General features: G+C 39.4%; 1 protein-coding gene across 5 annotated transcripts in view; it reads left to right on the forward strand.

The window, feature by feature from the left end:
• Positions 1 to 26,858, forward strand: part of RhoGAPp190 (Rho GTPase-activating protein 190) — a 377,159-nt gene that overhangs the window by 54,969 nt on the left and 295,332 nt on the right. For all 5 annotated transcript variants that reach the window (XM_067782351.1, XM_067782350.1, XM_067782353.1 and 2 more), the window contains 2 exons: positions 23,875 to 24,031; positions 24,090 to 25,222. In XM_067782351.1, coding sequence (XP_067638452.1) covers positions 23,882 to 24,031; positions 24,090 to 25,222 — 1,283 coding nt within the window. In that variant the 5' untranslated portion in view covers positions 23,875 to 23,881. The remainder of the gene's footprint in view (positions 1 to 23,874; positions 24,032 to 24,089; positions 25,223 to 26,858) is intronic.

The following is a 26,858-nucleotide window of genomic DNA, read 5'->3' on the forward strand; positions in this document are numbered from 1 at the left end:
TCATAAATTATTCGTTTTTTTTTATGGTAAAGTAAGAATAATAGTGATTACATTGCACAAAAAAAAAAAAAAAACAAAAAAGGTAATAAAAAAAAAAAAAAAGCAGTAAATATCTATTTTAATTAATTATGTTATAATTTCAATCGAAAAGGCTATAAAAAAAAAAAAAAAAAAAAAAAAAAATTATGAATAATATAGCCTAAGCAGTAATAAGTACATAAATGTACATATTGATTTCAAATAATACCCAGTAGTCGCCTGAAAACAATACCTGAATATGTAAAGACAACTTGTTTGCGCAAACATCGTTGGAGCACACCTTTTTTTTCAATGTAAGTAAAACCAACAACCATAAGTATTTACATAAATATGCATATACTAAATTCTTTTGTTATATATTAAGTATCAAAATACTATGAGCGTACTCACAATACAGTTGTTTGTTGTTAGTTTATGCATTGATTTTCTATAAAACTCATTTAAACTACGGTAAGACCTGTTTGTTGTAAATTTAGACAAATATACAAACATATATAATGTTTTTGCATACTGTTACAAACCTACATACCTAATTAAAATTATAAATGAGTGAAAAGAGAAAAAAAAAAAAGAAATTATCGAAATACATGAAGTAAGATTTGTAGAATGAAGGAATATATTTTTTTTTATAATGATCATTAATAATGTAATCACCTATTAACATGAATAAAGAGTAGAATATCGCTTTAAAGTCTTGTGAGTTGAGTACGTAGTCGAGGATTAGTGTTGGTTGGGTATGGGAGAGTTGATGTGAACTCTCAATACTTTGGTAGGGCAGGGAGCGAGAGTAAATAAAGAGGCAAAGCAACACCACAGACCTCCTCTCATAGGTGTATTGTTTTTTTTTCGCATTACTTGGTTTCTGCATAGGAATTCTGTTTTCGGTATTGTGGCCAATGTTAGATGATATGTGTGTATGTGCAGGGTATTGCTCTGAGTTCAGAGTATCGTTGTCTGTCCGGTTTTCCTATTACTATGCTAGTTAAGAGAGTCCGTCCGTATATAAAGAATATGAGCTGAAAGCATTTTTTCTTTTTGAATGAATTTTCTGTTCGGGTTTATTCCATAAAGTGCATGAATTACTTTTTATATATACTTACGCTAGGGTGGTTCGATAGGAGCAAAAACCCCGACCTCCGGACTGACTAATTAAGCCTGGTTAATGCAAGCATGCACGCCCCGCTGCCTATTCCCTAGTGTCGGTCCATGACAGTATATATATAAATGGCGCCCAACGTGTGTGGCCCAATGACATGATATTTTCAAATCCTATTGGAAACGTTATGTATGGGTCTTATAATATTTTTTTTACCTAGTTTTGATGAGTGACGGAATTAGTTTGGATGCCCGGTTCGTCCATCTAACCAACTCTTAGAAGCTACTAATCCATATCTGGAAACATTTTCTTGTTTTAATCATATTGGAATATTGTTTACTGAAGCACCGTTAGTTCGCTCTACCTGTGGTTATACTTGAAATTTTTGTAGAATTTCTCCTTTTTACTTTTCACCTTTGTAATAGCGTTTATGGGTTAATGCTTCAATGTGAATTAGTAAAGTGTGGAATTTTTTTTAAGTGCAACAGCTACCTTAATTTTTTTTGTATGCGAATTAAAATAAAACTATATACCTTTACATTTAACCCTCGGCTTAATACAACTTACAAGACTTAGTTTTTTCAGTTTATAAAGTAGAATCTTTTGGATAATTAATCGTTTCCACAAACATTGTAGTTCAAGTGCAGATTTTGGGGAATCTCCATAATGTCCGTACGACACAGTGAGGAAAATTTAGCGAACTTAGCGGCTCCTGGTTGTATCTGTTCTATTTGCAACGAGGAGACCACAAACTTTAACTTCGTGTCTACGCCTTGTATGCACGGGTTTCACCGATCTTGTTTAATGATTTGGTTGACAGATAACGACACATGTCCTTTATGTCGTAGAACTGTCGATTCTCAGTCTTTGAGAAGTTTTTCTGAACAGGAACTCCGTCCTGAACTTGAGAATGCGGCTTCTCAAGGTGCTGTCGCCAGAAGTAACAACACTAGTTTTAGAGGTCCTGCAACAAGATCTAGGACTGCGAATAATAATCCACTTGATAGATCTATACAGGATAATACTCAGTCACCAGCTTATACGCGTCGCGCTCGTAATTACAGACCGAATAGAGATGAACAGCGACAAACCAATTTTAACTTACAGCGTATTCAACAAATGATAGAGGAGACAACTCAACGTCAACGAGTTAACATGACTCGTGAAATTACAGATAGCGTTAGCCAATTAGTATCTCAGACGTTAGAAAGTCATTTCCAAAATCTTAGCTTAAACAACAACAATAATGATCGAGTCCGGCAAGGAGCAGAATTGTCAGAAAACCTTTTAGATTTGCATAATACCAGAGAAAGGCGACTCTCTGCTTCTCAGAATCAAAACAATGGCATTAGAAATCATATACCACCTAACAATGCCAACAATACTCGTAGGAGTGAAAACACACATAATTTATCACCTGAAGCGATTTCAAAAATTATTATTAATTGGAAGTTAACTTTTGATGGGTCCCTAGAAAACGTTTCCGTTGATGAATTTATTTATAGAATAAACGCATTGACGATGTCATCCTTAAGAGGCAATTTCAATGCTCTTTGTCAAAACGCCCACGTTCTTTTCGAGGGCAAAGCAAAGAATTGGTACTGGAGGTATCACCATTCAGTACGGGCTCTTGATTGGTTTGACCTGTGTGACGCGTTGAAAAACAATTTTAAGGACGTTAGAACTGATTTTGACATTAAGGAAAGGATAAGAAATAGGAAGCAGGAAACCGGAGAGACCTTTGAACAGTTTTTCGAAGCAATTATGACCTTAAGCGATAGCCTGAGAGTTCCAATTTCAGAGCAGGAATTAGTTGAAACATTAATACGTAACTTACTTCCTGATATACGCTTGGAGCTACTTCATTTAGACATAACATCTATTTCCGTTTTAAGACGCGCCTGTAGGCGCCGAGAAAACTTTTTCGATACAATGAAAAATAGTTCTTCGAGGCCGGTAATCCCTCAGAAACGACAACTGGCTGAAGTACTGCAAAGAGATCCGAGCGGAAGCTCTGAACCAAGTGTAACCGAATCAGTAGATGCGTCAGCCGTAGATGCTAGGGAAAACAAATGTTGGAACTGCGATTCGCCTGGACATAGCTATAAGCAATGTGTCAAGCCTCGTAGAGTTTTCTGCTATGGTTGTGGTTTACTTGCCTACTTTTTACCAAACTGCCCGAAATGTAATAGTTCGGAAAACCAGAAGAGGGGTGTCTTCAACACCAGCAGCAGGCATCCCAATCCAATATCACAATAAAACCATTTAAAATTCTTAAAAATATCAGTAACCCAACTCCTCCAGTTGTAACTTTACACCCGATTCGCCCACTTCACCGCCGTTTAGAAGAGTACGAATCGAAGCGTCAAGAAATATTTTCTCAACCACGTTCTACTATTCGAGCGAGACGGTTTTGGAAAAATGTTAAAACAAAAAAGGAAAACCTATCGGCCACAGTGGTGTGTAAGGCAAATGACATTCGACCCTATGCCACTGTTGAGATTTTAGGAGAAAAAGTTCTGGGCTTACTTGACTCAGGAGCTTCCGTTAGCTGCCTAGGAGCAAAATTAGCTTTGGATGTACTTTCTCGAAATGGTAATATTAAGAAACTTGACACTAACTTATGTACTGCTGATGGATCGAAGCAGTCAATTATCGGTGTAATAACTTTAGACGTACGCTATGCGAACAAAACTTTGCCTATTGATTTCTATCTCGTGCCTAGCCTAAGTCAAGATGTATACTTAGGAGTAAACTTTTGGAAAAGTTTTCAAATTGCTCCTAATATTGTAAGCGAGCTGAATGTATTAAGACCAGACGAGAATGTTCATAACTTATCAGCTAGTCAAAAAGAAAAGCTAGCCTCAGCAGTTCGATGTTTTCCATCATTTGAGGAAAAGGGACTGGGGAAAACGACACTCGTCCAGCATGCTATCGACGTTGGTGCAGCAACACCGATCAAGCAACGGCACTTCCCGATTTCGCCGGCAATTGAAAAGCTGATGGGGGATGAACTTGATCGTATGTTAGCGTTAGGTGTGATCGAGGAATCGACAAGTTCTTGGTCGTCACCGGTAGTTCTGGTTAGGAAACCAGGAAAAGTTCGCCTATGCTTAGATAGTCGCAAAGTTAACTCTTTGACGGTGAAGGATGCCTATCCATTACCGCACATAGAGGGCATTTTGAGCAGGTTACCTCGGGCCGAATTTATTTCTAGCTTGGATCTAAAAGACGCATTCTGGCAAATACCGTTGGAGGTGACTTCCCGAGAAAAGACAGCCTTTACCGTGCCAAACAGACCATTATACCAGTTCAAAGTAATGCCATTCGGTTTGTGTAATGCTCCCCAAACTATGTGCCGGTTAATGGATAAGGTTATCCCCTATTACCTCAAGGAACGCGTCTTTGTGTACCTTGACGACCTTCTTTTGATATCCGAGGATTTCGATTCACACATTCAACTATTGCAAGAAGTAGCTTTACATATCCAAAAGGCTGGATTAACCATTAACATCGGCAAAAGTAAATTTTGCCTCAAACACGTTCGTTACGTTACTTGGGTTATGTAGTTGGGCAAGGCACCCTTCAGACCGACCCAGACAAAGTTTCAGCGATAACGGAATACCCACCACCTAAATCTGTGAAACAGCTACGCCGCTTTTTAGGGATGGCAGGCTGGTACAGACGATTTATTGCGAACTTTGCTGTTATTACGCATCCGCTGACAGAACTACTTAAGAAAAGTCGCGAATTTCAGTGGTCTGCGGAAGCACAGGAAGCTTTTGATCTTCTAAAGCAACGCTTAACGTCGGCGCCTATATTAGCGAATCCTGACTTCTCTAAACCGTTCCTCATACAATGTGACGCAAGTCAATGTGGAGTAGGTGCAGTGCTTGCCCAAACGAATGATAATGGCGAGGAGACTCCTATAGCATATATGAGCCAGAAACTGAACAAGGCACAACGGAATTATTCCGTAACAGAGCAGGAATGCCTCGCTGCAGTGTTGGCAGTGAAGAAATTTAGAGCTTACATCGAAGGCCAAGCATTTCGCATTGTAACAGATCATGCAAGTCTTCGCTGGCTAATGAAGCAGAGTGATCTCAACGGACGTTTGGCTCGTTGGGCACTCAAGCTGCAAGCTTTTGTTTTCACGATTGAGCATCGCAAAGGTTCCGAAAATGTAGTCCCAGATGCATTATCACGGGTAAATACAGAGAATATGGACGAACTGGTGTTACCCTGCGAAAATGTTCCCGACATCGACTTGCATTCTCCGGAGTTTGACATGGGTGAATACCCTGCGCTGAGGGACAAATTAAAGCAGAAACTAGATCAATATCCCGACTTTAGAGTCGCTGATAAGTATATTTATCGCCGAACTGAATTTTACACGGGAGATGAGGACCAACAAGAAGCCGCATGGAAGCTTCTTGTGCCGAAGGGATTGCAAGAACAGGTTTTGTTTAATGCACATAACGTAGACACGGCTGCTCATGGTGGAGTCGCTAAAACGGTGGAAAGAATAAGAAGATTCTTTTACTGGCCAGGACTTTATCGTTCAGTCAGAGAGTATATTGGAAACTGCGAGGTTTGCAAGACTACTAAACATTCTACCAAAGTCCTAAGACCACCCATGGGTAACTTCACTCCAACTGAACGAATTTTTCAAAGGCTATATATAGACTTGATCGGACCTTTTCCGCGGTCGAAGTCCGGCCACATTGGTATACTAATCGTGCTTGATCATATGTCAAAATTTACATTTTTATGACCGCTGAAGAAATTTACCACATCACCCATAACGAACTACTTGAAGACACAGGTGTTCGATACCTTTGGTGTTCCAGAGTTCATCGTAAGTGATAACGGAAGCCAATTTCGATCACATGAGTTTGAAGGGTTTCTAAAGAAATATGGGGTGAAGCATATATGTACGGCGATATACTCACCTCAAAGCAATAGCTCAGAGAGGGTGAATCAGTCGATCAATGCCGCCCTTCGTGCGTACATAAAACATGACCAACGAGATTGGGACCTTCATCTGAGTAGTATCAACAGCGCTTTGAGAAACTCAATCCATCAAACTATAAACTCTTCCCCGTATTTTGTGGTATTTGGTCAACACATGATCAAGCATGGACATGATTATTAGTTGCTACGGAATATCCAAATGTTAAATGAAGGCAAAGTTGAGACTGAAACTAGTAGACATGATGAATTGAAATTTTTACGCGATTTAGTAAGAGAGAATATTCTAAGGGCATATGAAATAAATTCAAAGCGATACAACCTGAGATCTCGGGTCGTAGCGTTTAACATTGGACAGGAAGTTTTGCGTCGCAATTTCACCTTAAGCAAGGCTTCAGAAAAGTTTAACAGCAAGTTAGCTAAAACGTTCGTAAAAGCTAGGGTTAGAGACAAAGTAGGTAGATCTTGTTATGTGCTAGAAGATATGTCAGGTAAATTACTCGGGACCTTCCATGCGAAAGACATTCAACCGCTTTAATCCTAACTTATTGCCAATTTCCAGATTTTAAGGACGCTGTGCTTTAACAACGTACTTAAAAATCTGTTGTGTGATGGCTAGAATTCCAAATGGGGTTATTTCAGTGATTCCTATATTAAAAATAACCTCGGTTAGATATGAGAAATGTCTACCAAATTCGCATCGGGATTGACAGATTAACCCACCACAGCGAACGAATTATTTTACAAATTCTTTTTGCGTTATCCAACACAGGCAAAACTTGTCAGACATCTGAGAAAAGGGAGAGAGCGCAGGTGTCGGGTTCTGCCACAATCATATCCTCTGCCATTTCCGCTTAGGATCGACAGCAAGCCACATGTAATACAAGTTTTATTAAATTGTGCAGTGAGTAAAATCAAACGATTGCTATGAAATCGGGAAAAATTCGCATTAATTAACAGCGTAATTCGATTACTAAAGAGGCTCATCACAGCCATAGTTTATTAGTTTCGCTAAATTTGTATTCTTTAAAGAAACAAAATTGTCGAAAAAAAAAATATTCCATTTTTGATTAATTAATCGTGTTCCAAGCACACGAGGAAGGTTCCAGAAAGGAATCGTCATCGTTTTCAGTAACTACGTTACATCACATACTTTCCGGTATTAGAACCATAAAGTTTAAATGGTACGTAGTGAGATTGCCCATAAAAATCGGTAGTAATTTAGTTAAACGTGCTTTCCCTCATTAACAGGTGAAAAAGTTCCTCCCCCACGTGGAAATCATAGTGGGAGAGGGTACCTCTTTGCTTACTTCAATCCCAGCCCAGAACTTGGTAACAAATGGCTATATAAGTTGCGGTTTAATTTCAAGAAAAGCCACGTAGAAATAAAAAAGTTGAAGGCAAGACTTCATCTTTAGCGCAAGACTTTTCTTGCCTCCGCGTGTAATGTGAAGCAGCAAAAGAAAAAAAAACAAATAAAGAAAAATTATTATGGATATAACAATGTGCTGTCTCGTAAGCAACATTCTGCTTAATTAGAGATCTTCCAATTTCGATCTTATTGCCATGTAATTTGACTAGAGGTTCCTTCATTCATAAATTATTCGTTTTTTTTTATGGTAAAGTAAGAATAATAGTGATTACATTGCACAAAAAAAAAAAAAAAACAAAAAAGGTAATAAAAAAAAAAAACAAGCAGTAAATATCTATTTTAATTAATTATGTTATAATTTCAATCGAAAAGGCTATAAAAAAAAAAAAAAAAAAAAAATTATGAATAATATAGCCTAAGCAGTAATAAGTACATAAATGTACATATTGATTTCAAATAATACCCAGTAGTCGCCTGAAAACAATACCTGAATATGTAAAGACAACTTGTTTGCGCAAACATCGTTGGAGCACACCTTTTTTTTCAATGTAAGTAAAACCAACAACCATAAGTATTTACATAAATATGCATATACTAAATTCTTTTGTTATATATTAAGTATCACAATACTATGAGCGTACTCACAATACAGTTGTTTGTTGTTAGTTTATGCATTGATTTTCTATAAAACTCATTTAAACTACGGTAAGACCTGTTTGTTGTAAATTTAGACAAATATACAAACATATATAATGTTTTTGCATACTGTTACAAACCTACATACCTAATTAAAATTATAAATGAGTGAAAAGAGAAAAAAAAAAAAAGAAATTATCGAAATACATGAAGTAAGATTTGTAGAATGAAGGAATATATTTTTTTTATAATGATCATTAATAATGTAATCACCTATTAACATGAATAAAGAGTAGAATATCGCTTTAAAGTCTTGTGAGTTGAGTACGTAGTCGAGGATTAGTGTTGGTTGGGTATGGGAGAGTTGATGTGAACTCTCAATACTTTGGTAGGGCAGGGAGCGAGAGTAAATAAAGAGGCAAAGCAACACCACAGACCTCCTCTCATAGGTGTATTGTTTTTTTTTCGCATTACTTGGTTTCTGCATAGGAATTCTGTTTTCGGTATTGTGGCCAATGTTAGATGATATGTGTGTATGTGCAGGGTATTGCTCTGAGTTCAGAGTATCGTTGTCTGTCCGGTTTTCCTATTACTATGCTAGTTAAGAGAGTCCGTCCGTATATAAAGAATATGAGCTGAAAGCATTTTTTCTTTTTGAATAAATTTTCTGTTCGGGTTTATTCCATAAAGTGCATGAATTACTTTTTATATATACTTACGCTAGGGTGGTTCGATAGGAGCAAAAACCCCGACCTCCCGACTGACTAATTAAGCCTGGTTAATGCAAGCATGCACGCCCCGCTGCCTATTCCCTAGTGTCGGTCCATGACAGTATGAGTTTAAGGTAAGTATATGTATATATGTATTTTATTTCATAAAATTAGTTCATTGGCTATATATACATACCTATATGAATAGTTAATTTTATAGAATTCAGGTAAGTATAAGAGTATATGTATATATAAAAAATTCGAAAATGATCATATTTAAAATTCGATTAAATTTTCTTCCTCCATGTCTTCAACGGACCTAATGCCCACTCCCTCTTAAAATGCTCAGTAACACCTTTCGTTTGATACCCATATCGTACAAACATTCTAGAGTCACCCTTGGTCCACCTTTATGGCGATATCTCGAAAAGGCTTCCACCTATAGAACTAAGGATTACTCCCTTTTAAAATACTCATTACCACCTTTCATTTGATACCGATATCGTACAAACACATTCTAGAGTCACCCCTGGCACACCCTAATGGCGATATTTCGAAAAGGCGTCCACCTATAGACCTAATGCCCACTCCCTTTTAAAATGCTCAGTAACACCTTTCGTTTGATACCCATATCGTACAAACATTCTAGGGTCACCTCTGGCCCACCCTAATGGCGACATCTCGAAAAGGCGTCCACCTATAGACCTAATGCCCACTCCCTTTTAAAATGCTCAGTAACACCTTTCATTTGATTCCCATATCGTACAAACACATTCTAGAGTCACCCCTGGTCCACCTTTATGACGATATCTCGAAACGGCGTCCACCTATGGAACTAAGGATCACTCCCTTTGAAAATACTAATTAACACCTTTCGTTTGATACCCATATCGTACACACATATTCTAGAGTCACCCCTGGTCCACCTTTATGGCGATTTCTCGAAAAGGCGTTCACCTATAGAACTAAAGCCCATTACCTTTTAAAATACTCATTACCACCTTTCATTTGATACCCATATCGTACAAACACATTCTAGTCACCCCTGGCCCACCTTAATGGCGATATCTCGAAAAGGCGTCCACCGATAGACGTAAGGCCCGCTCCCTCTTAAAATGCTCAGTAACACCTTTCATTTGATACCCATATCGTACAAACAAATTCTAGAGTCAGCCCTGGTCCACCTTTATGGCGATATCCCTAAATGGCGTCCATGCATAGAACTATGGCCTACTCTCTCTTAAAATACTCTTTAATACCCTCCATTTGATACACATGTCATACAACCACATTCCAGGGTTACCCTAGGTTCATTTTCCTACATGGTGATTTTCCTTATTTTGTCTCCATAGCTCTCAACTGAGTATGTAATGTTCGGTTAAACCCGAACTTAGCCTTCCTTACTTGTTTTAACTATCCCGTTTTTTCCACAGCATCCTTGAACTATAGGTTAGGTTAGGTGGTAGCTGCCCTGATAAGGGAAGCTCACTTGGACAACATGAAGGTCCGTTGTGATACGACATACAATAAAATAACGATGGCGTAGATGTAGCTACTTAGAGAATCGTTGGGTAGCAACGATAAAGGTCCGACTGATACCGATCTCAACCTTGGATAAATCCTCGGGAGGTCGAAGTGAGTCGTGACCGAAGTACTTTCGCCTAGTTCTGGAAAAAGCTGGGAAATCAAGCATAAAGTGATTTGATGATTTCACCTTATCATCCTACACAGGATGGAGTTTCAAGTATATTGAGACGTACCGCATGGATACCCATGGGGCAGTGCCCTGTCAAAACCCCAGTGACCATTGATAGGTGAGCCTTACTGAATCCAATTATTTCGGCAGACCTCCTGCCATCTATGGGGGAGCAAACCACAGGTGGCCAGCGGAATCCCGAAATCCCTGCCATCTTCATCCGGTTCAGTAGTACCGATGCGGGCTAAGAGATCCGCTGACAGTTGCCCGGGATATCACTATGGACCGGGACCCAGACAATCTTAATTAAAATAGTTCGATGCAATCGCAAGCGAGGTCAAGCACTCCCAGACCACCTTCGATCGCACTTTAGATGAAATCAAGGCCTTGATAGCCGCTTGGCTATCAGAGTAGATGCTAAATTCCCTCACCGTAGTAGCACTGGATAGTATTTCATCCACCGCATCCTTAATTGCAGCAACTTCCGCTTGGAATACACTACAGTGATCAGCCAACTTAACCTTGCGGCTTACATTTAACTCTTGACAAAACAACCTTTTAAAATTTCAGTGAAATTTCTAACATGATGGATAAGAAATAGAGCTTAAGCTGTTGTCCCCCAGCTCTGGGGCCTTATACGGTAGATAAATGGGACACTTAGTTTGCTTTATCTGTGTAAAAGCCAATTATTTCATGAATATTTTTTTTAAATGCACGCAAATTTTATGAATTAAGCAGCATTAACTATTTTCATCGTTGTAACAGGTTAAAATCTTACCTATCCTCAGTGAACTGGGACATACTCAATGAATGTGCTGCGTATAATCTGTCAACACATCAACCATCATTTATTTATAATGCGGGACCAACGCCTTCAACAAGAATACCCCTCAGGTCGGACCCTATCGAAACCAACTTCCGGCCGCCGTGGTGTGATGGTAGCGTACTTCACCTACTACACCGAAGGTCTTGGGTTCAACTCCCGGGCAAAGTAACATCAAAAATTTAGAAAAAAACTTGTTAGAATACAAATTTTCTAAGCGGGGTCTCGTCTCGGCAGTGATTTGGCAAACTTTCCGAGTGTATTTCTACCATGAAAAGCTTCTCAGTGTAAATTCATCTGCCTTGCACCGTCCCGCCAATTTATAGGAACAAATTAAAGGAGCACGACGAAAATTGGAAGAGCGACTTGGTATAAAATCTCTTCGTTGGTTATCGTGCATTGCATTTATTTATTTTTATCCTTGGAATTTCGTTAGAGGATTTTGTTGACAATTTCAAGTGATCGCATCTATCGCATAGAGGAAGGGCTGTTAAACATCAACAAAAATATGCATATGCCACATTATTTATTTACTTAATTGGCGCTTGACGCCTGATGTGATGTTGTCATGATCCATGCTTCGTTTGCCGAGAGAGGATTTCACTTTTCAATTGTCTACCTAGTACCAAAGTAGCCATATATTAGCAAGAGTGACTCTTAGCTGGATCTCAGAACTAATGTTGTTGTTAGTGTTAATGCTGGTTCCCAAATAAAGGAAGTCTCTTACTATTTCGAAATTATGGTTATAACAGTAGCGTGGTTGCCAAGGCGCATATGCGCTGACTCTTTGCTCGATGACAGCAGGTACTTCGTTTTGTCCCCATTCACCATCAAACCCATCTTTACTTACTTTACTTTATTCTACTAATCAGAACTTACGGCGCGGGTGTTCAGGCCGATGATATCAATGTCATCAGCATGCGCCAGTAATTGCACGCTTTTATATAATATTGTTCCAGAGCAATCAAGTTCTGCTGCTAGTACAATTTTCTCCAGCATCAAATTGAAGAAATCGTACCATAGGGGGTCACCCTGTCTGAAATCTCGTTTAGTTTCCAATGGCTCGGAGAGGTTCTTCTCAATTCTGACTGAGCTGATGGTGTTGCTCAACGTCATTTTGCTCAGCTGTATAATTTTTGCGGGGAAACTAAATTCAGGCATAGCGGCATATAGGCAGCTCCTTTTCGTGCTGTCGAAGGCGGCTTTAAAATCGACGAAGAGGTGATGTGTGTCAATTCTTTATTCGCGGGTATTTTCCAAAATTTGGCGCATTGTTCAATTAGCTGATTCACGGTGGGCTTCAAACTTTTGCACAATTCATTTGACAGGATCCTATATTCGATAGGCTGATCTCGCGATAGTTGGCGCAGTTTGTAGGATCCCCTTTCTTGTGGACGGGACAAAGTACATTTAGATTTCAATCGTAAGAATGCACTCGTCCGACCATATTTTGCAAAGAAACTGATGCATGCGCCTTACCAACTCCTCGCCGCCGTATTTGAATAGCTCCGCAAGCAATCCTTCAGTGCCCGCGGCCTTTTTGTTTAATCTGGTTATTGCTATTCTGACTTCGTCATAATCGAGTGGGGGGCATTAATTCCATTATCATCGATTGCGGGATTGGGTTCGTAATCCCTGTGCGGTAGATCGCTGCTTCCATTTAGGAGAGCAAAGAAATGTTCACTCCATAATCTAAGTACTTTCTGGACATCAGTTACAAGGTCGCCGTTTTCGTTCTTACAGGAGTTTGCCCGGACTTAAAACTTTCCGTCGATCGCCGAATATTTTGGTAAAATTTTAGGGCGTTATTCCTGGTGGCTAGCAGCTTAAGCTCCTCGCACTTTTTTCTTTTTGAACAGGCGTCCCTCTCCCCTTTTCAACTCGTGGTAGCGTTTACACACTCTTTTTTTGCGCTCGCTTTTAACGTAGCCTTGTAGGCAGCGTCTTTCCTTTTTTCATTTCATTTTTTATTAATCATTTTCTTAATGCTATGTACATATTTTAAATTCCCATGTTGTATTCAACACATTGACTATAACATAGCTTAAGAAAGGTAGATGGCATTTATTATTTAAGAATTAAAATAGTACTGTAACGAATTTACTGAAATTCCGCTTATTCCAAATCTTCTGCTAACGTTCGAATCACTAAACTGTTGAATAAATAACTCCAATATTGAATAATACAAAAATGGTCTTAATTAGACTACTTGACAATAACACTTATACTTAGCAACTTATAGCTTGCTTAAACCAAACTGATTTTTCGTGCCTCAACTGTTGCTGCTTTTATACTGTGCGGTTTCCTCGTTGATATATTTCTAGGCGCTTCTATTTCTAGAATTTACTAGTTAGCTATCAACTATAAAATTACTCAGCTATAACTACAGATGCACGATTTTATAGCTTCTCGCAAAGCCCATGCGCGTGTTTATGTGAGTGATACTTGCACAAATGATTGCATACTTTCGGGAGTATCTCAGATATATGCAAGTGTTTGTGCGTCTCTCTCCGCTGCGTGTAAGTACATACGTGCAGACATAATGATTGATTCGTTTAGGTAGATACAAGTGACTGTTTGCTTTATTGTTGTTGTGTCTTTATTTACTTAGCATAAGACTAGTGAAGTAATGATTGCATACTTTCGGGAGTATCTCAGATATATGCAAGTGTTTGTGCGTCTCTCTCCGCTGCGTGTACGTACATATGTGCAGACATAATGATTGATTCCTTTAGGTAGATACAAGTGACTGTTTGTTTTATTGTTGTTGTGGCTTCATTTACTTAGCATAAGACTAGTGAAGTGAGTATCACTTAGTGTCACTAATATTCGTCACACTGCCCTCCACCTAAGTCTGATCGTCCCGATCAGACAAATCTCTCGATCTAAACGCTGCCAGCCTTTCCAAATGAACCACTTTCATTTTGGTTCGTGGTTTGCCAATGGTTTGTATGCGGTACACTACATCGTTGATCCGTTTTACAACTTTGTATGGGCATTCCCAATTACACTGCAATTTAGGGGACAACCCTTTTTTCCGTTGTGGGATGTATAACAGCACCAAATCTCCTTCCTGAAAACCTTCCGAATTAATTGCTTTATCGTATCTGGCTTTCATCTTGTCACTTTGCTCGTTGCCTTACAACATCGTGTATCTCTCTCAGCTCTTCTTCCAAGACACCAGTGGATTTCTTGACATTTCTCTCCGCATCGGCATCTATCCCATACTTCAAATCAGCTGGTAGTCGAAGGTCATTGCCAAAAATTACCTTTGCGGGAGTTTGGCCCGTTGTCTCATGCACTACCGATCGGTAAGCCATCAAGAATAATGATATATGTGTATCCCACTCCTTATGGTACTTGTCTACTACTTTCCTTAAATGTTCCTCCAAGGTTCTATTGAAACGTTCCACCACACCATCGGACTGAGGATGCAGTGCAGTTGTCCGTGTTTTTCGAATGCCCAATCATTTACACATTTCCCGGAACACAGCTGATTCAAATTCCTACCCTGGTCAGAATGTAACTCCATAACTCCATAACTATAAACACTTCTGCTACTGTTTCCGCTTCTTGATTTGGGATTGGGTATACCTCTTTGATGAGGGACCCGTAAACTTACGGCTTACGCGGATGACGTTGCATTTGCATAAGTGGAAAGTGCCTTCCAACGATTAGCTCTTTGATGGATCGGGCGGGATATTCATACCTGGGCATCAAATGTCGGGTTGAAAGTCAACGCGGATAAGACGGATATTGTCTTGTTTACAAAGAGGTACAAGGTCCCAAATTGGATCAGGCCTAAGTTAGGAGGGGTGACCCTACAGGAGAAACTTTGCACAAAGTATCTAGTGATCATCCTAGACAGTAAGCTGTCATGGAAGCTCAACGTGGAGAAGAAGGTGAAGAAGGCTTCAATGACACTTTATGCATGTAAAAGAATGCTGGGTGTACGTGGGGCTTATCGACCTCTCTTCCCATTGGGTTTTTACAGCGATTGTAAGCCCTATCCTATACTATGGAGTTCTTGTTTGGTGGAAAGCCACACAAAAAGCAACCTACCTCAAAAAATTAGAGCGTGTATGCAGAATATCAATGCTTAGCATTACGGAAGTCCTGAAAACAGCCCCGACAGCTGCACTCTATGCCATTCTGCACATTCCACCTGTAGACCTGGTAGCAAAGAACATAGCGTTAACAACTGCAACCAGGCTCGGTGCCTCGGGGCAGCTTGAGCGCCGATCATACGGCCATAGTAGTATAGCGTCAACAATCACAAGGCGAACAGACTACCTGATTCCCTATCTGCGCTTCGAGGACGATCTTAAGGCCACAATAGAGGTGGACGGTTGACGCAAGGGTGCTCAAATGGCGGACGAGGCGATACATGTGTACACAGATGGTTCCAAAGTAGTGGAAGGAGTAGGGTCTGCGGTATACTGTGCTGATTCGGAAATAAACAGATCCTACAGGCTGCCGGATTACTGTAGCGTTTTCCAAGCGGAAATAGTAGCCGTAACCAAAGCAGTAGAAACCCTGGAAGAAAATATCCCAAGCTGCAATCGTGTTAACTTTTATATTGACAGTCAAGCAGTAATTAAGGCAATAAAGCATCTAAATGCGTGTTAGCGTGTAAGCAGTCCCTGGAGAGAATCGAGACAGGGAGAATCATACATCTATATTGGGTCCCAGGGCATATGGGAATAGATGGGAATGAAAAAGCGGATGAATTAGCTAAGAAGGGCGCATTTCTTGAAGCTTGCTCCGTAGACGTCCCAATTAAACTGGGCGAAATTAAGCAAAAGCGAGAGGTGCACATGATCGACCAAGCAGGAAAGGCGTGGGTTCAAGCGCGGGGCTGTAAAGTGTCGAAGATTATGTGCAGGTCTTACAACCTTAGACTAACAAAGTTGCTTCTATCATTAAAAAGAGAGGACTGTAGACTCATGACGGGTATTCTGACTGGACTCTGCCTTCTGGCGTCACATGCCTTTAAATTAGGCTTGGTCAGAGATAGCAGATGTAGGAAGTGCGGGCTGGAGGAGGAAACGATCGAGCATGTTCTATGCTCTTACCCTGCGCTTGCCAGGCTAACACTCCAGCTATTAGGAGTGATACAGCTGTCAGATTAAGAAGCAGCAAGTGGCTTAAATCCTAGGAAGCTTCTAGTATTTGCCAAGAGGACAGAGTTATTTTATAACATAGGTCCTGGTTTTTGATAGGGGTTTTCAGTTTGGTTGTTAAAACAAACTTCTGGTAACACTACGGACTTATTCAGTCTATGTGAGGTCCTCATGGACCGGCCAGTTCAACCTAACCTAACCTCTGGCCATTTGCAGAAATCCATAACCACTAGTACATATTTGTTTCCGCAGTTTCTAGTAGGAAATGGACCTGCGACATCCCTAGCGATCCTTTCAAATGTCGCACCTGACTTATATTGCTTCATCTGGCCATGACTTCGGGTTTTGGGCCCTTTCGCTCTGCTGCAAACCTCGCAGTTCGCAATCAACTCAGTGACCGACTGACAGCAACCAACCCAATAGAATCTCTGTTTAATCTTCTCGAGCGTATTCGTGATTCCAAGATGACCTCCGCTTGGACCGTTATGCAGCTCGCTGATCACGTCAGGAATCCTCTATATGGGAACAACTATCAGTTTCTTCTTGCATTGACCATCCTCACTCTCCCATACTCGATGCAAGCAACCGGATATCAATTCTAAACTGTTCCACTGTGCCCAATATGACTTCGCAATGGGACTCTCTGTTGACATTTCCTCTCTATTCGGTCCTTCGTTTCGTTCGAGCCCTTGCATAACATGTGACAGATCTGTATCTTCTAGCTGAGACTTCCTTAGTTGTTCCTTGTCCCATTCATCCGCACACGTTATAGTCATTAGCCGGACATCTATGTCTTCTTTAGCCTCGGCCTTTGAACAGTGCTGGCATTCCAAACTACATGGTCTTCGTCGCATTGCATCGGCACTCCCATGGGTACTACCTTTCCGATGCTCAATGGAAAAGTCATAGCTTTGTAGCCGCTCGATCCACCGTGTCAATTGCCCTTTTGGATTACGGAACTGCAGAAGCCATTTCAACGCTCCGTTATCTGTCCTGACGAGGAATCGCTGGCCGTAGAGGTATTTGTGAAAATGTTTAATGCACTCTACCAATGCCAACAGCTCTCTCCGTGTAACGCAGTAGTTCGTTTCTGGTTTTCCAATTGAATGGCTGTAATATGCAGCTAACTTCTCCTGTTCATCAACCAGTTGTGAGATAACGCCTCCCATAACATATCGGCTCGCATCTGTATCTAGAATAAACGTTGTTCCTGGAATCGGATATGCCAACATTGGGGCAGTGCACAAACGTTCTTTCAATGTTTGGAAAGCTACTTCTTGCTCCTTCTTCCATTCAAAAGCTTTATTTTTTCTTGTTAGCTCGTGGAGGCTATGGGCTACGCTGGCAAAATTTGGTTCAAATCGCCAGTAATATGTGCACAGCCCAAGGAATCTTCTCAGTTCATGCAGATTCTGTGGTCTTGGCCAATCCTTCACAGCTTCTATCTTTTCATTCGCGGTGCAGATGCCCTCCGTTGTTACTTTATTACCAAGTAACTAATTTGCTTCTTGAACAGAGAACACTCTTTGGGACTAAGTTTCAGACCAGCACCAGCTATTCTTTGGAAAACCTCCTCCAAGTTCTTCAGATGTTCTTCGAAGTTCTTTCCCAATACAATGATGTCGTCTAGGTACACTAAGCATGTTTTCCAATGTAGTCCTTTCAGTACCTGATGCATGAGTCTTTCAAGCTGGTGCATTACATAGTCCAAAAGGCATCACTGTAAATTGCCAAAGACCATCACCGTCACTGAAGGCTGTTTTCTCTTTGTCTTCCTCCTTAACTTCCACTTGCCAGTAGCCGCTTTTCAAGTCCAGTGTGGAAAACCATTTCGTACCAGAGAGGGAGTCCAGAGTGTCGTAAATTCTTGGCAATGGGTAGCTATCCTTTTTCGTAACGTCATTCAACTTCCGGTAGTCCACGCAAAACCTCATTTTTCCATCCTTCTTTACAAGTACTACCGGTGAGCTGCCGCTGCCGCTCATTCTTTGTATGATTTGACTCACAACTTCCCGCTTCGCCAGTGGAACACTACGTGGAGCTTGACGGATCGGCCTCGCATGTCCAGTGTCAATTTGATGTTTCACAACGTTGGTGCGGCCTCGTTTGGAGCCATCTTGGTCAAATATGTTCGCGTACTTTAGGAGCAGTTGTTTTGCCTTACTCTGATAGTCTTTCTTTAGTCCCTCCGTCCATGCCATGATGTCATCTGAACGATAAATATTGCTAGTTGAAACCTCTTCCTGGAGCTGTTCACAATTGATTATTACTTAGCCTCTTGGCATCTTCCCAAAATAGCTCCTCTGGTCAGTTGGAGTGGTGACTTCAACTCATTGAGTACTCTTACTGGGATACGTCCATCCTGTTTTGTTATATCCAGGGTTTTTCCTACAAGTACGTTCGGTGTTGATTTGTTTGCTGCTTCGACAACCCACAATTTGTTTGTCCCACAATCTCCATCAACCTTTGCCCATATGACTGCTTCGGATTTTGGTGGTATTTGCTGACTCTCTTCCACCAGAACTCGTTTACTGCTGTAGTCTCTCTCGTAGCCGAAATTAAGTGGCACAACTATGTTCTTATATCGCATCGTCTTGCTTTGCATGTCGATCTTGATGCCTGAAGTCCACTCCAATTATGATTTCATCAACAATCTCTGCCACTATAAAATTGTGTACTACCGTCATGTTTCCAATTGCGGCTTCACATGATACTTCTCCTAGAACCTTGGTGTCTTCTCCAGTGGCTGTACGAAATCTTGCTCCATGCAATGGTCTTATCTTCTTGTTGGCTAAATCCGCTCGAATGATGGAATGAGATGCACCCGTATCTACAGTCAGTAAACGTTCCTTTCCATCCACATGTCCTCCGACAGTAATATTGTTTGACCTTCTTCCAATTTGTGAGATAGAGATTTTGGGGCATCCACGATTGAGCAGATTTGGAGATTTGCTCATCTCCTTCAGCTCTGCGTTTACGGCCACCCGCATGGTTGGAACTATTAGAAGCGGTGCTGCAGTGACTTGCAATGTGACCTGGGTTGCCGCACTTGAAACATTTCATAACTCCAGCATTTTTCTGTTGTGACCCCTTCAGTGCTTCCAAAATTGTGTCTACCAAGTCTGGCCTTTCCACTTCCACGCGACGAGCTTTGTACGCTGGCTTACTCAAAAGTGAGGCTGTTTCCAGAGTCAGTGCATGCGATACCCTTTCAGCAAATGTTAGTTTTGGATTCGCATATGTAGCTCGCTTCGTTTCCTCATCTCGTATGCTATTTATGAAGCTCTGGATTTTTACCCTTTCAGTGTATTCCACGGGTGCGTCCGCATTTGCAAGATGAGCCAATCTTTCAATATCTGAAGCAAACTCCTGTAAAGTCTCTTTAGATTTTTCGTAGCGATTTTGCAATTCTATTTAGTAGATTTGTTTCCTGTGTTCGCTTCCGTAAAGTCTCCCGACAGCGGCCTTTAATGCTTAATAACTGTTCCGTTCGTACTATGGAATAGTCTGTAAGATTTCAGCTGCAGGCCCTTTCAATGCCACGAACAATGCAGCAACTTTATCATCCGCATTCCAGTTGTTCACTGCTGGCGTCTTCTCAAATTGTAGCTTAAAGACCTGGAAAATAACAGAACCGTAAAAGGATGGTGTCTTTACCTTTGGATTACTCGCTGAAATTGCAGGGCGATTTATTTGCAACTCCTGTATACGACCACTCAAAGCTTCTATCTCGGCATCAATTTTGTCCTCGAGCTGTACAATTTTTGTATCCTGTGCTTCCAGCTTTGATGTTACCCTTGCTTCCTGTGCTTCTAACTGCGAAGACATTTGTGCCACTTGCAATGATAAGCGCTCCTCTTGCAATTCCAGTTGGGATGCCATATATGTTTTATGTTCTCTAGTTGAGTTTCCATCTTGGATGTTATCTGGATGTATCAATCTTCGATGTTACTGTCGACGTTTGTGCAGATATTGCAGCCAATATCACGTTCAAGTCTGTGCTGGTAACTGCCTCCGATGTTTCGTTTTTCTCTTCAGTGTTTGTTGTTGTCTCGTCCCCATCAGGATGAAAGACATCATCGTCCACATTAATTCCTTCCGACTCCATAGCGTCTCGTAGCCGTGCTTTAATTCGATTGTTGTGGTTGTATTCAATCCACGGGCTTCCAACTCCTTTTTCAGTTGCTGGATCCTTAATTCACTTAACTTCGCCATGTCCTTGTTGTGCTCTGCAATTCTGGAATTTATTCAACGATTCCTCTTCTGACACCAATTGTAAAGAATTTACTGAAATTTCGCTTATTCCAAATCTTCTGCTAACGTTCGAATCACTAAACTGTTGAATAAATAACTCCAATATTGAATAATGCAAAAATGGTCTTTATTAGACTACTTGACAATAACACTTATACTTCGCAACTTATAGCTTGCTTAAATCAAACTGATTTGATTGCCTCAACTGTTGCTGATTTTATACTGTGTGGTTTCCTCGTTGACATATTTCTAGGCACTTCTATTTCTAGAATTTACTAGTTAGTTATCAGCTATAAAATTACTCAGCTATAACTACAGATGCACGATTTTATAGCTTCTCGCAACGCCCATGCGCGTGTATATGTGAGTTATACTTCCACAAATGATTATATACTTTCGGGAGTATCTCAGATATATGCATGTGTTTGTGCGTCTCTTTCCGCTGCGTGTAAGTACATATGTGCAGACATAATGATTGATTCGTTTATGTAGATACAAGTGACTGCTTGCTTTATTGTTGTTGTGGCTTCATTTACTTAGCATCAGACTAGTGATGTGAGTATCACTTAGTGTCACTAATATTCGTCACAGTACTAACGCCATTTTCAATAATGATATACTATTTTTGTGTGCGGTGTACCTTAAATATTTTCATAAACATTAAAGTTACTAATACACTAAAAACTTATTAAAAAGAACTTCAGGTAAAATAAATTTTCTAATATCGCCCTCAGCTGACGTTCTAGAATACGGAATTTGTACAGTTGGTTGCAACGCGGCATTATTCATCATACCAGTTGTTTTTCCGTGGTCTCCGGTTACCAATTTCTTCCCCGGCGGGGGTACGAAGTGCCTTAGAGATATGCTCCCACTACTCCTACATCCGTCGGGTTGACTTGTGCTCTCAGCGATCAGGTGTGAAAGTCGAGTTGCGACATCATTCTCAGTCTGTTGCGATTGCAGCTTTTCGACATCTAGCTTTCCTTGTGTTTTTTGTTCCTTGGTTATAGCCGCGCAGATGCGGACAGGCTGCGACGGGCTAATGGTCCGAGTCGATTTTAGGTCCCTGGATCGTGCGCACATCTAAAACACTGGAGGAATGCCGTCCGTCTAAAACAACGTGGTCGATCTGATTGCTTGTATTTCGATCGGGGCAGCCATGTGGCTTTATGTATATTTTTATGCATGCCTCGTGCTGGATATGACCATGTTTCGAGCACCGGCAAAGTCAATCCGCCTCAGTCCATTAGGAGAAGCGTCATTGTGTAGGCTTCCGACTGTGGGACCAAAAACATCTTCGCCCACCCTGACGTTAAAGTCAAGCACGACTTTTATATCATGGCGGGGGTAGTGCTCGTATGTGCGTTATAAACGTTCATAGAAGGTGTCTTTCACCTCATCGTCTTTCTGCTCTGTCGGTGCATGGGCGCAGATGAATGATATATTGAAACATTTTGCTTTTATTCGGATAGCGGCGGGACGTTCGTCCAAAGGCGTGAACGCCAGTACTTGGCGCAAAGTCTCTTTCCCACCACGAATCCAACGCCGAAACTGCGCTTATTTGTATGGTCGTTCCAGTAGATGTCACAATCTTCTTCCTTCCTTGCTTCGTCCAACGCAATCCTTGAATGGCGGTTGTAGGGTTCCTATTATATTATACTTTTTACCTGTTAACTTTATTTGACTTTGTGAATTCAATAGTTTATGTTCAATAATTTTATTTTCATTATTTTGATTTTTCAAATATCAAAAATTTTAATTATGTTAAAAATATTTATCAAATATAAAATCTACATTTAGGCGTTTCTAAATAAAAAGTTTTTATAAAATATAATACTGGTTTCAACCACTACAGCGGTGATGTCGGATCTTACTTTGACGAGGACATCAATCAGCCGGGCATCTGCACCAATCCCATTTAGGGAAGGGACATCCCAGGTCCATGCTCTCAAATCATAGTCCTTTAAACGTTTGTCAAGGTCGTCATCTGTTAAGGGTTGTCTTTTCATTCGAGGCTTTGTTGAGTTTTTCATTGGAGTTTGTTTTGACGTGGCGGGTCCCAAGCCCAGCGCACAACCCTCTTAGTGGACATGAAATAATGCAACTCAGTACCAAAATCCAAAAATGGGAGAAGAGATGTATATAGTAGTGTTTATCGCTTTTCGGTTAATATATACAAAATTCACGTTTTCTAACGAACGTCTAGGGTTTTACAGCAATGGTTCGAGGACTGTGTTTTGGTATCTAAGTAAATGATAAAATAAACTAAAAACAAAATTTTTACCAGCTTCAAATTTTTAAATTTCAGATAAGAAAAATTTGCAAATCCTTGACAACAGCCACAGGCCCGTAAAGTTATAATCATATACTTTTTAAAATAAAAAACTATGTCATTTGTGAATTCGTCCAAGTGGCGAATGATTAAAAAAACGTGCACAATAGTAAACATGAATATTAATTGTAGTCTGCTTTATGTAGACACATTTAAAAGAAAAGTTGGCTTGAAACACAAATGGGCATTTCATGGCACTTTAATTTAATAATCGCGAGCAAAAAGCAAACCTTTCTCTGGCCATTCTCCCTGTCAGCTATGTGTTGTTTGACGGGTAGGTATGGCAATGGAGGAATAGAAAGATTTTTCACTTGTAAGAATTAACAATGACTATGTCAGTGAGGAATCACAAAAAAGGAAAGTATTAGTGATAAATACTGATTGAAGTAACTTTGTCTTCTATGTGGATAAGCTATTTCTGGTGTCTGCTTTTACGTTTGAAATAACTAAACTGATCATTTTTTAATAAGTTAATTATTAATTTCTTTTATCGTAACATAAAATTATTATTTGAACTATTATGGAAAAGTTCTGCATATCGACGACGCGGTGGTAAAGGCCGCCAACTCCATCCAATAAAATTTTACAGTAGAACGAAAAATTCTAAATTTTAAAATGCATTTAAAGTCTGTGAAGTTAACAGCTTTTCATAATTTTCTTCGAGATAGTTGATTTTATATTGAATAATTTTTAGCGGTAGTGGACATTAAACACTATTTTATTTTACTACCATGTGCAGAAATCTAGTGCAAGGTGGAGTTTGCATCTCTTATGTTGTCGACGATATATTTATGTTAAAATTTTTTTGTGTGTTTAAAACAGGTGAATCATGAAGCAGATAAACGTATCTGTAATAGGGCTTTCCGGAACTGAACGGGACCGTGGTCAAGTTGGTGTTGGAAAATCTTGCTTATGCAACAGATTCATTCGCCCGATGGCTGATGACTATTTTATTGATCACATATCAGTATTGAGCCAGGTATTTTCTCAAAACAAGAATCGTAGTGAAATTATATTAATTTTTGTACCATTCATAGAGCGATTTTAGTGGAAGAATTGTTAACAATGATCATTTTTTATATTGGGGAGACGTACGAAAAACCACAGACGACGGAGTGGAATATAATTTTCAAATAATTGAGCAAACAGAATTTATGGATGATTCAACGTTTCAACCTTTTAAAGTAGGAAAAATGGAACCGTATTACAAGCGTTGCATAGCCACTAAGGTTTTTTCTGCAGAAAAACTTATGTATATATGCAAAAATCAGTTGGGAATAGAAAAGGAATACGAACAAAAAGTATTACCTGAAGGTCGTTTGAGCATAGATGGATTCATAGTAGTTTTTGATGTCAGCCCAGTACCTAATCGACCAGTTGAGAGACAAGTTGACTTTGTTCATAACGTTATAACAAATATACTTAAAAACAAAAAGCCCCTCGTGCTGGTAACCACTAAAAACGACGACGCTAATGAAACTTATATACGGGAGGCGGAAAAAATATGCCAACGTAAGGAATATAAAGGTTTGGTTCAATTGGTAGAAACATCGTCGCATGAATCTATAAATATAGATTTATCATTTATACTGCTTGCTCAAACAATTGACAAAGTTAAAAATCGTGTTAAAACTATCTCATATAACGACGCGGCGAAATCGCGGAAGGAACTTTTGGATATACGATCCGAAGCTGTAACGAGACTTATTCGAAATCAAATAATCGACTATCATGTACTTTGGTCTCAAGGTTCCAAAATATTAGCTCAATATAGAGAATGGACTGAATTTTTGAATATTTTTGGTATGGAAGCTGGTCAAAAACTATTCAGACGTCACATGAAAAAATTGCGTGATGACCATTTGACCAAAAAACTTAATCAATATATTGATAAATTTGCCAATGCACTGGAGTATCTTTTACCCGACATAAGCAACTTAGGAACAGTGGATGAAAATATATGGCTCAATGTCAAAGGCATTTTACGAAATCATCCTGATTTCGAACAATACTTTTTTGAATTTCCTCAAGTTTCGTGGACTGAATTAGTTGATATGGAAGAAGCAGAAGAAGAAGTCCGTATTCCATTTGATGTACTGGATACTCCAGAAGCGGAAACGATTTTTAGAAATTATGTGAATGCTGTACAGCAAGATAAAAAGAAAATAGGGTAAGATAATTTATCAATTTTCGAATTACGATAAAAAAATTTTAATTAAAAGTTCAGGTGAATACGCACCTATTACGCGAAAGCGAATACACAATGAACATTAAAACGTATCACACATATATATAAACATGTCTGTTGATACGTTTATTACGTTGAAATTTATATGTATGAACCAATTTCAGATACATGAGCAAACAGATTGCGCTTCTTTTTAAATTTTTAGTGTTCGTGTGCTCCAAAAATGGAGAAACCTCAGTTGATCTAATGTCCTTCCTACACTTAAATAAGTTGATGCATGTTTATCAAACACACATTAAGGGAGTTTAGGATTTTGTGCAAATGGTCTAGCATTATTGCATTTGCAATTTGTAGTTAATTTGCATATACGACTATGGATTTGCTACGCACATCAAAGAGCGAAGTATTTTTTTCCAACTCTGAGTAGCAAATCAGCAACTGTCTACACAAAACAAAATATAGAAAAGAAAAATTCAAAATAAAAAAGTTGTTCACGATCTGTAGCTTATGCTTGCTACAGCAACGTTTCAAATTATAGTATAAAAACTGTTGTGTGGTTAAAACAAAATTAACAGAATTAATTTCTTTATAGAAACGTTACTTCTTTTATACAAAATTTCTACATGCTAAAATACCTACTTACACTAATACCTACGAACTAAGTGTACTACATACATATATATTCAGTTCCCTGGGAACTGCAATCTAAACAAAACGGAATTAGTTGTGCGAAATGCATCGTAAGCATAAATAAATCGTGGGAATAATTTGTATGCAGATAAAGGCTTGTGGCGAGCATTTGGTCAGCTTTAAATTGAAACATAATAAGATTCAAGTTACTAGACGGCGCAAGGCGTAGACTAAAGTGGCGCGTCAGAATATATGTGTGTACAAATGAATGAATATATATATAAGAGTCAATGTATCTCAAGACATACTGAAACTGGTCAGAGTATATGTTTTTACAAATGTGTGAATCTCAAGGTATGCTACACCACCCGCCTTGAAAGAATGGTCATATATAATTTTGATAATTAATTATACATGACCATTCAATTCACTATTAACATTTCACAATTAATTTTTGTATCCGTATATACTTACGTTATTATTTTGTTTATTTATTTGGCGTGTGCCAGTATTTTGTAACTTGATTTCAAAAAAAGGGGTTTTTATTTGTTTATGTATTCATTATGTTCTTGTTGGTTCGTTAGCATTTGTTTTCTTTTTTGATTTGTGAGTACTTATGTATGAAAGTGGAATGCTGCTATTTATTTAAGAGGGTGATATTGTAATTAGGTTAAACTAATTTATTGGTAACCAAGCAGAAGATTCTAGAATGAGAAACATCTAGACATTTGAAGAAATATGTGGACAAGGCAACAGAGTATAAAAGCAGAGCATGCTGAGTAGTAGGGTGGAGTGAATTAATTTTTTTCGAAATCGCTTTTGGCTGACCTCCAGAAAGTTGCCTTTCTAGACGAGAAATAAGGTTGAAAATTTTTATTTCACTCATCGTATGTTTAGAGGTGCCCGAACGCAACTAAACTTTAAAAACGACGGTGGGTACACATTTTTTTTGTCATTGATATACTTTCGATTGTTGTTATCGTGCGTG

Source organism: Eurosta solidaginis, chromosome 4 (assembly GCF_040869045.1).
Source record: "Eurosta solidaginis isolate ZX-2024a chromosome 4, ASM4086904v1, whole genome shotgun sequence".
Taxonomy (NCBI): domain Eukaryota; kingdom Metazoa; phylum Arthropoda; class Insecta; order Diptera; family Tephritidae; genus Eurosta; species Eurosta solidaginis.